This window comes from Impatiens glandulifera, chromosome 1 (genome assembly GCF_907164915.1).
Source record: "Impatiens glandulifera chromosome 1, dImpGla2.1, whole genome shotgun sequence".
NCBI lineage: Eukaryota > Viridiplantae > Streptophyta > Magnoliopsida > Ericales > Balsaminaceae > Impatiens > Impatiens glandulifera.
Genome location: NC_061862.1, coordinates 9666573 through 9677948, shown reverse-complemented (window position 1 = coordinate 9677948; position 11376 = coordinate 9666573). Strand labels below are relative to the sequence as shown.

At 30.1% G+C, this 11376-nt stretch overlaps 1 protein-coding gene across 1 annotated transcript; it reads right to left on the bottom strand.

Moving 5' to 3' along the window:
• Positions 1–1618: 1618 nt before the first annotated feature.
• On the bottom strand, positions 1619–4050 carry LOC124921510 (probable protein phosphatase 2C 58). The gene is made up of 5 exons (XM_047462181.1): positions 3930–4050; positions 3063–3320; positions 2595–2871; positions 2042–2196; positions 1619–1955 (listed from the first exon to the last, which is right to left on the bottom strand). Exons 1-5 carry the CDS (start codon positions 3960–3962, stop codon positions 1818–1820), a joined length of 861 nt encoding a protein of 286 aa, XP_047318137.1. The 5' UTR covers positions 3963–4050; the 3' UTR covers positions 1619–1817.
• Positions 4051–11376: the final 7326 nt, after the last annotated feature.

Here is an 11376-nt window from a genome sequence, read left to right as displayed (position 1 = left end):
TGTTTGGTTCACCAAAATGTCTAATTATCCAGCAGAATTCTACATTTAGAGAGAATTTATTCTATATAAAAAAATCATGAGCACTTTAGATTTATTATGAGGATGGTTCTTCGATTAATTATTGGGACGACATTTGGTGTAATGTCAAAAGTCTAGTTACGACGTATTATGAGTTTGCTTCCATTGTTATATGTAGAAATGGTATAGTTAATGACATGTTTGATCATCGGTTTAGTGGTTTCGCTAACCGAATTAGATATAGAAGGAGATTAAATATTATGGAAATTTCGCATCATAATATGATTTTAGTTTGGTAGGACGCAAACAAGTGTCCCAATTTGAACAAGATATGTATAGTTTTCATGTGTGACTTTGATACAAGTTGTTCGCTAAGATGATTACATATAAATTTTTTTTGAAGAAACTTTGGAAGTCAAAGATTCCATCTAATATTTCGTTCTTTGGATGAAGCGTTCACGAAGAGGTTGAATCGACAACTCACTTACTTTTGTAATGTCGATGGTAACTAGTATTTGAAGTTTTTTATGGAATATTACTATGATTAATTGGATAGTTGCTGAGAAATTTGGATTGATGCGACTGAAATGACATGCATACATATTTGAGTTATCATCCCAATTATCTTTTATAGACTAATAGAGTCTGTCGGAAGTTAATTATTTTTCTTGAGAACTTACGAACTCGATAACATATTGAGTACTGTCTTTTCTTATTTTTTTTTTCATACTTTATCGTTGTGATTAAACGATTTTTTTTATTTTTAATATACATGGACCTTTAATATACATGACCTTAGCAATATGAATAAGTCATATTGTTGATATTTTTATTTATGTCTATAAAAATATTGATTTTTAATATTATTAAATTATTTATATTATATATAAAATATTAAAATAATTTTTATTAGAAAAAAATAGTGAATACTCAACTCTTACTAGTACATGAACTTATGTCTCAAAGTCTTCACATTCACTATTTAGAAAAAAAAATATATTATAAATAATGTTGAAGTCAATGATAGTAAAAATCTTCAATTGTGAGCTACCATCTAAGACACCTTCTTAGAACCTATTACAAATGTGTTTTGATAAAAAAAAATGCAATACTTGCATTATAGAAGTTCTTTCATGAGGTCTCCTTTCAAAACATAGTCAAGATTTTAAAACAGTGGAATCTACAAATATGCAGCAAAAATATGAAAATCCAAAACATAACACAAGAAAACATACCTTCTGCAAAATCAAAACTCTACCAGATTCATACAAATTAAGATTAGCCAGCAATCTACTTCATGGAATGAAATTCTTTCAAGCTTATCCTGCAGCAGGGAATTGGGTCCAAAGACGAAACAAAAAACAAACAAAAATATTAAGAATGTGGTAATGGTCTAAGTGTATCTAAATATATTACCTCAAAATGCAACTTGGAGAATTCTTTTGATGCCTTCACCAACTCTAACACAAATAATAGAATGCTCATAAAATAAGATTATGACTATATCACATCCTTGTAGTGCTGATGACTACATTTGTGTATCAAATTTTCTGCTAACATGACTACATATCTACACTGAAGGAGAACCAAAACAATAGTCTGCTTAAAAACACACATAAACGTATCTATATTCACATAATTTCATATTGAAATTTACTGTAATTATTCAACAAGCTGTTTCACGAAAAAAATAATGGAGCAGAAGGATAGTGGTACATGATGGGGGATATGCAACATTCTAATTTTTACACATGCTTTTACAATCAATATCCTACTATCAGAAAATTCATAAGAAAATATCACTGGAACTTTACAACAATGCATGAGATATCATCCCTGCTTTTCCTTGAAAGTGATTCGTCAGTTAAATGCTTTGCTGCTTGCTTAGCCTCCTTAATGTTTTTTATAGAGTCTACAGCCTCTTGGTTTGACATTACCTGATAAAAAGATCAACCAAGAAGACAAATGAAACAGTGTAACACACAATGTTACAATTGAAACATTATAGGGGAAAATGACTAACCTTCCATAACCCATCACTTGCCAGGATGACAGATTCTGTATCGCCATCTATAATAACTTCCGCAACATCCGGTTCTGAACTAAGATGCCTCTTCAAGCTTTTGTCCCCAAATGCTCTTGCCACTGCTAACTGCCCATCAACTCGAGGGACGTCACCTTGAAATCATAAGGCTCAGCATAGTTCAGTAATTTCATAGCGATTCAGACCAATAATCCCTAGTACAGAGCTAAAGTGCTGATTTCTATTAAGCTTGATGCCAAAATCTTATTATAAAAAGGAAATAAAGATGTTTCAATCCTTTCAGCTGTTTCTGAAGAAAAACTAGAAAGTCAATTTTTTATTTCAAGGGAAAGGTGAGAACCTGAAGTATTTCACATTAAAACTACCTATTAGTAACTAACAATTGAGTTTGGATTGATTCAGGAATTTGTCAAGATTCTCACAGTGCCGAATCAGTATAAGAGAGTTTATGCAAAAATTATAACAAAATTGCATTTTCAGTTGAGGTTCTCAACAATTTCCAATCATATTGCAAAAGTTTTGTATGTAATACCTGGAAATTTAGTTACAAATCCTCCTTTTTTCTCTATCTCCCTCTTCTCCTTACTTGGCTCATGGTCAACAGATAATTGTTTTGCCATACCCTTCTTAGAGATGACAGCCCGAGAATCACCAACATTTGCAACAATCAACTTTTGGCCATTAATCAGTATCACAGTTACTGCTGTAGATCCTCCTGTTCCCAATTCAGGTGACTGCTCAAGAATATAAGCATCTGTAGCCTTATAGGCTCTTCTAATTGCACTCTTTGGATCAACCCAAAAGTCATGCTGGTTCCAAAAAATGAAAAAAAATTGTCCTTTTTAAGTCATATTCAATGTCAATATTGCTAAGCAAGAGAAAATAATTATGATAAGGCTTATCAATGTCATGCCATATTACAAAAAACTTCAACATATGAGGTTTTTTAATTTAAATCAGAGTGTTCTTAGTGGGAATCAACATAGAAATTTGTCTGTACCTCTTTCAAGATGTTGTCAAATAGGTTGGATCTAAGGTACTTTGCCACATCATGACCCATGTGTCCATCAAAGATTGCAAATAATCCAAGTTCATTCTCACCCACTTTTTTGAATTCAGATACCTGACAGTCTTCCATTGCATGGTTGGACTTTCCTTTGACAAGATGAAATCCATGAGTAATGTTCTTCGACATTCTACTCTTGCCTTTCCCTGAATCAGGTGTCATTGGTTCACCGACAGCAAAACAAGCCTTTTCCTGTGGAAATAAGGAATAGAAATACAATGCCTTAATTGTGTTAGAACTCATAAACCAACATGTTTTAAAAAGAACACAAATAAGCTTATAGGTTATCATCGATGCCTGCTCATTATTTACATCATACATTCTCTTGATACGATAATTAATGTATAGATAGATTACTCAAAAGAGGGTTTGTAGAGAAGAAACAGCAAATATGTCTTCGTCTAGAGTAGAAAAGTCAAACTATAACCAATCATCCCAATGTGCAGTGCAGTTTGCAAGTTATTTGCTATCATGTATTGAAAACAACCCACAAACCCAAATCAACATCATAGTTCGTCCTGAACCTTCATCTTACAGTATGCCTAACACGACAATCGCGGACAAATGAGTCTAAATTGCAACTCACTTTTGTTTCTAAATCCATTTATTTTCCTTTGGAAGATAGCAGAGGTTCAAATCTCACATAGTGAAACTAGTGTTTTTTGCGAATATATCATGATTCACGACGTATAGGATTCAATAATCTACAAATCATCTTCGTCTAAATCCTAATTAACTGTTCAAGTAAAACAATTCATGCCCAAGTATCACAACAGTGGGAAATCAAAACAATCTACTAACCTTCATCTTGAGCAAAATATCTTTACCGGCCATGGATTCAGATCAGATAGTGAGAGAAGGAAGGATGACGCGGTCTTACAGATTGATGACTGGGGAAAGAGTGGAAAAGCAAAGTCTGATAACCGACAGTGACTTTTAGAATTGGTTAATTTTTATATTTATTTTCAAAAATAAAAATCTGATAATAATTCAAATCTATATATATATAATGATGCTTAATTTTTAAAGTGTCCGGATTGCCGGGTCGAGAGCTGTGGTTAATTTGGATACTTGGGTCGGATTGTGGGTTTACCCGTTTTTAAATTTAAAACGGTTAAAAATAAAATTAAAAATGCTAGAGGTATGTTTCGAACTTGCAACCTAACAAAACAAGTACAACTCTTTAACCAACTAGGCTACAAAGACTTTATATTTTAAATTCAACACCAAATTTGATAAACGCGGGACGTTTTAACATTAATATAAGTTCAACTTTTTAACTAACTAATCTATATATATATAATGATGCTTAATTTTTAAAGTGTCCGGATTGCCGGGTCGAGAGCTGTGGTTAATTTGGATACTTGGGTCGGATTGTTGGTTTACCCGTTTTTAAATTTAAAACGGTTAAAAATAAAATTAAAATGCTAGAGGTATGTTTCGAACTTGCAACCTAACAAAACAAGTACAACTCTTTAACCAACTAGGCTACAAAGACTTTATATTTTAAATTCAACACCAAATTTGATAAACGCGGGACGTTTTAACATTAATATAAGTTCAACTTTTTAACTAACTAATCTATATATATATAATGATGCTTAATTTTTAAAGTGTCCGGATTGCCGGGTCGAGAGCTGTGGTTAATTTGGATACTTGGGTCGGATTGTTGGTTTACCCGTTTTTAAATTTAAAACGGTTAAAAATAAAATTAAAAATGCTAGAGGTATGTTTCGAACTTGCAACCTAACAAAACAAGTACAACTCTTTAACCAACTAGGCTACAAAGACTTTATATTTTAAATTCAACACAAAATTTGATAAACGCGGGACGTTTTAACATTAATATAAGTTCAACTTTTTAACTAACTAATCTATATATATATATAATGATGCTTAATTTTTAAAGTGTCCGGATTGCCGGGTCGAGAGCTGTGGTTAATTTGGATACTTGGGTCGGATTGTGGGTTTACCCGTTTTTAAATTTAAAACGGTTAAAAATAAAATTAAAAATGCTAGAGGTATGTTTCGAACTTGCAACCTAACAAAACAAGTAAAACTCTTTGACCAACTAGGCTACAAAGACTTTATATTTTAAATTCAACACCAAATTTGATAAACGCGGGACGTTTTAACATTAATATAAGTTCAACTTTTTAACTAACTAATCTATATATATATAATGATGCTTAATTTTTAAAGTGTCCGGATTGCCGGGTCGAGAGCTGTGGTTAATTTGGATACTTGGGTCGGATTGTGGGTTTACCCGTTTTTAAATTTAAAACGGTTAAAAATAAAATTAAAAATGCTAGAGGTATGTTTCGAACTTGCAACCTAACAAAACAAGTACAACTCTTTAACCAACTAGGCTACAAAGACTTTATATTTTAAATTCAACACCAAATTTGATAAACGCGGGACGTTTTAACATTAATATAAGTTCAACTTTTTAACTAACTAATCTATATATATAATGATGCTTAATTTTTAAAGTGTCCGGATTGCCGGGTCGAGAGCTGTGGTTAATTTGGATACTTGGGTCGGATTGTTGGTTTACCCGTTTTTAAATTTAAAACGGTTAAAAATAAAATTAAAAATGCTAGAGGTATGTTTCAAACTTGCAACCTAACAAAACAAGTACAACTCTTTAACCAACTAGGCTACAAAGACTTTATATTTTAAATTCAACACCAAATTTGATAAACGCGGGACGTTTTAACATTAATATAAGTTCAACTTTTTAACTAACTAATCTATATATATATATAATGATGCTTAATTTTTAAAGTGTCCGGATTGCCGGGTCGAGAGCTGTGGTTAATTTGGATACTTGGGTCGGATTGTGGGTTTACCCGTTTTTAAATTTAAAACGGTTAAAAATAAAATTAAAAATGATAGAGGTATGTTTCAAACTTGCAACCTAACAAAACAAGTACAACCCTTTAACCAACTAGGCTACAAAGACTTTATATTTTAAATTCAACACCAAATTTGATAAACGCGGGACGTTTTAACATTAATATAAGTTCAACTTTTTAACTAACTAATCTATATATATATAATGATGCTTAATTTTTAAAGTGTCCGGATTGCCGGGTCGAGAGCTGTGGTTAATTTGGATACTTGGGTCGGATTGTGGGTTTACCCGTTTTTAAATTTAAAACGGTTAAAAATAAAATTAAAAATGCTAGAGGTATGTTTCGAACTTGCAACCTAACAAAACAAGTACAACTTTTTAACCAACTAGGCTACAAAGACTTTACATTTTAAATTCAACACCAAATTTGATAAACGCGGGACGTTTTAACATTAATATAAGTTCAACTTTTTAACTAACTAATCTATATATATATATAATGATGCTTAATTTTTAAAGTGTCCGGATTGCCGGGTCGAGAGCTGTGGTTAATTTGGATACTTGGGTCGGATTGTGGGTTTACCCGTTTTTAAATTTAAAACGGTTAAAAATAAAATTAAAAATGCTAGAGGTATGTTTCGAACTTGCAACCTAACAAAACAAGTAAAACTCTTTGACCAACTAGGCTACAAAGACTTTATATTTTAAATTCAACACCAAATTTGATAAACGCGGGACGTTTTAACATTAATATAAGTTCAACTTTTTAACTAACTAATCTATATATATATAATGATGCTTAATTTTTAAAGTGTCCGGATTGCCGGGTCGAGAGCTGTGGTTAATTTGGATACTTGGGTCGGATTGTGGGTTTACCCGTTTTTAAATTTAAAACGGTTAAAAATAAAATTAAAAATGCTAGAGGTATGTTTCGAACTTGCAACCTAACAAAACAAGTACAACTCTTTAACCAACTAGGCTACAAAGACTTTATATTTTAAATTCAACACCAAATTTGATAAACGCGGGACGTTTTAACATTAATATAAGTTCAACTTTTTAACTAACTAATCTATATATATATAATGATGCTTAATTTTTAAAGTGTCCGGATTGCCGGGTCGAGAGCTGTGGTTAATTTGGATACTTGGGTCGGATTGTGGGTTTACCCGTTTTTAAATTTAAAACGGTTAAAAATAAAATTAAAAATGCTAGAGGTATGTTTCGAACTTGCAACCTAACAAAACAAGTACAACTCTTTAACCAACTAGGCTACAAAGACTTTATATTTAAAATTCAACACCAAATTTGATAAACGCGGGACGTTTTAACATTAATATAAGTTTAACTTTTTAACTAACTAATCTATATATATAATGATGCTTAATTTTTAAAGTGTCCGGATTGCCGGGTCGAGAGCTGTGGTTAATTTGGATACTTGGGTCGGATTGTGGGTTTACCCGTTTTTAAATTTAAAACGGTTAAAAATAAAATTAAAAATGCTAGAGGTATGTTTCGAACTTGCAACCTAACAAAACAAGTACAACTCTTTAACCAACTAGGGTACAAAGACTTTATATATTAAATTTAAACACCAAATTTGATAAATGCGGGACGTTTTAATATTAATATAAGTTCAACTTTTTAACTAACTAATATATAATAATGTTGAGTAAATGGATACTTGGGTCGGATTATGTGTTGACCTACCCATAAATTTAAAACGGTTAAAAATAAAATTAAAAATGTTATCCGTAATTTTTTTCACGGTTTTTTATATTGTTACTCGTGCAAATGCACGGGCTAAATGCTAGTTAAATTAATTACATCATTTTACTAATAAAAACTTAGTAATGTATTTGTAATTACATCATTTTTTGACTGGAGTATTATTCATAATGAAATTTTGATAGACGACATATATAAAAAAATATTGTATTATAACTAGTCATATGTGTCTTATGGAGGTTGAAAAATTGTCTCACTTTTTCTGCATTGTCGTGGGGTGAGGGACATTTAGAGTTTTCGTTGAAGCATGACGAGAATTCAGTGGATTGAGGCAACCTATGGACAGGTCTTAATAGTTGAGTTATTATCCTTATTATTTTTTGGTAAACTATTTGACTAAAAAGAAATATGCGTACGTTTAATGATTGTATTCAACCGATGTGTACAATTCATAACGTCGTTATTATTACATTATCTGAAATTCATTCTGAAAAACTCTTGGAGTCGGTTGGAGAGATTATCGTCATTTTTTATACGTCGCCTATTGTCTTTTTTTTCTCCATTTGCATCTTTTTTATTTTTCTAATTTTATGCTTTGTTTTATTTTGTTTAAGCAAATCACATTTTTATTTTTCATGAACTTTATTTTTTTTTAAATCAACTTATATTTTAATATTCTAGTTTAAATTTTCACAAAATCTTTTTATCCATACACCATTTTAACACCATTTTAATTGACAATTATATTTAATGTAATCCAAATATTTAAAGTATATGGATTAAAAAAAAGTTTGGAGTCAAATGTAATACCCAACATTATGAATTTCCAGAATAAAATTGGTTCCAAATGATTTCACATAAGTGTTGACTATTGTGAGGAGTGGTTTTGAAAAAAAATAAATGTACCTTAAGTGATTTTAATTTTTTAATATATTCTTTTAATTTTTTAATAACTTTATGAATATATATTATTGTAGAAAAAATAATAATTTAGTAATGGTTTGTTAAATAGTTTAAAGGATGTTTTTAAATAATAAAAAAAAAAGTTAATTCTGAAGAAAGGAAAAGTGACTATTTGGTGTTAATAAGATTGAGAAAGCATTCAATCTCTAAGGCTTATAACATATTTAGGATGAAACTTATTATTTATTTATTTTGATTTTTATTTTGTAGGTTTTCCTTTTCCATACAATTTATTTCATTTCTTTACTTTTTTTTATTTTATTTTGAGTTAAAACTAATTTTACAAAATTTTCCTATCTTACAAGTTATGTCTAAGTTAGGTCTGGTTCGATTCAGATTATTAAAATAATTCTAACCAAATCAAACATCATTTTACTCCCTTCTTATCAATTACTTCACTCAATTTATTAACCAAATTATTTTTATTTTAAATTATTATATTTTATTTTATTTATATATGTCTTTTTACAAAAAAAAATAAAAAAAATAAAAAATAAAATAAAAAAAAAATTATTACCTTATAAAATAATCACTCATTATTACATTTTTTTTCTCTCCCATTATTTTTTCAATAATATACTCCCGAAGAAGTCCTTAGAGGAAACAATTTAGTTAGATGAATTTGTATAACAAAATGCACAATCAATCATTAAATTTGATTTATTGTTTTGTTCGGTTAAAATATTGACATGATCAATTTTATTTACTGAAAAATATGTTAAACAAAATTATTTACAAAACATGTTTAATCAAAATAAAAGAATAACAAAAATATATATAAAATCCCCGAAAAACCCTTTGTTTCGAAAAATTCGAGGTTAGAGAAATTTTAACCTCGATTTACGTGTCGATTTTTTTAATAAAACATTATTTAAAAGATGATTTATAAAAATATGTCTCGAAAAATTAATTATAATAATTTTGATTATATTTAGATAATCTTATAGATTCAAAATAATCTAATTACAATCTAATTAAAGAAATATGTATTTTTAATTAAAAATAATTAATTTAAAAGGACAATCTATTTAATGAAAGATTTACTAATTTTGATTTTTAATTTTAAAATCAATAAAACTATACGTCTATAGACGTATATTTGGAAAAAAAAATTATTTTAAGTTCGGTATTTGGTGACACTCGGGAAAGATATTTCACATTATATTGTTCGTACCCATTAAATAACAGTTTCTACTTTATAAAGTCTTGGCTTTTGAAAAATTAGTTTTATTACGTTTATTTAACCAATTATTCTTCAGGTCCTAGACATGCACAGGTTTTTCTTGTATTTAAAATTATAGAATAATATTAAAATGCTGGTGAATGAGATTGATATCGACGGTTGTTGAGGAAAGTACCTGAAAAATATTGGTTTATGGTATTATGATCTAAAACTAAATCCCAAACAGGTCCTTATCAAAATATTTTTTTATGAAATATTTTAAAAGTATTTTGAATTTTTTTATACTTTTACAGATTTTTAAAAAATGGTTTGGGGTTCCAAATTAAAGAAATAATTGTTGGAAATTAAAATCTCAACAAAACAGACCATAAGACCTACCCTCTCGGTCAGGGGTGTTGATTCCTCAGTCTCAAACTAAAACTCTTGGTCTTAGGTTGAGACCTCTCGGTCGAGCGCAAAAGGCTCTCAGTCGGGTGCAAAAGACCCTCGGTCCTGGACTAAAGATCCTTGGTCGGGGTGCAGGAGGCTCTCGGTCATAAGTTAAGAATTCTTGGTCGTGTGTGAGATTCCTCGGTCAGGATGCATGAGGCTCTTAGTCCTTGGGTTATGAATTCTCGATCGGGTGCGAGATTTCTCGACCGGGGTGCTGGAGGCTCTTGGTCCTGGGTTATGAATTCTCGGTCGGGTGGGTTAAGTTTTCTCGGTCGGATGTAGGGGAGGGTTCGATTTTCTCGTTTAGATAAATCCAAGTCAAGCCCTCGGTGGGTCGTCTAGAATATCAAATTACAGGTTTGATGATTTTGACTAGGGTTATAATTCGATGATCTAATGTCATGGGGAGCTTCACCTAGTCACATGAATTATTTATAACATCATCCTAATGTATCATTCGATCGGGATGATGTTCCATTCAACTCAAACAGTTTTGAGATAAAAATGAGTTTTTGATTTTTAAGGTTTAATGAAGTGTAAAGAGTTTACCAATAACTTCCTTATATCTTATAAGATCAAATGGAACCAAAACATGAACACTGAATGTTCGTTTTAACCAATTCAAGACTAAAATTTTATTTTTATAAAAAAAAATTGTTTTTGATCTAACATGATCGAGATGGCTTGGAATTGGTTTGAATATATTCTTAACATCCTTAGAAACATGTTGGGAAGGTTTCTAAGTTGTTGTTCTTGAGTTAACATAAACCTAATTTTAAAAAATTTCAAAATCAAATTTGGGTATTTCTAATTTGGATCGATTGATTCAAATTGGTTTCGATAGAAAACTTATAAATGATCTTGGAATCGTTTTCCAATTAAGATATTGAAAAAGCAAGCAATATATAAAATTGGTCGAACTAAAATGTAAAATTTCAATTTAACCTTGAAAATTGAATTACAGTGTGATTGGAGGCTTACTATAAGTTGGAGAACACTCCTGAACTCTTTTAAAAACTTTATGAATGCATAGATCCGAGTTTTATAATCTTACATGAAGATTCAAAATTTTCAAGAAAAATTTG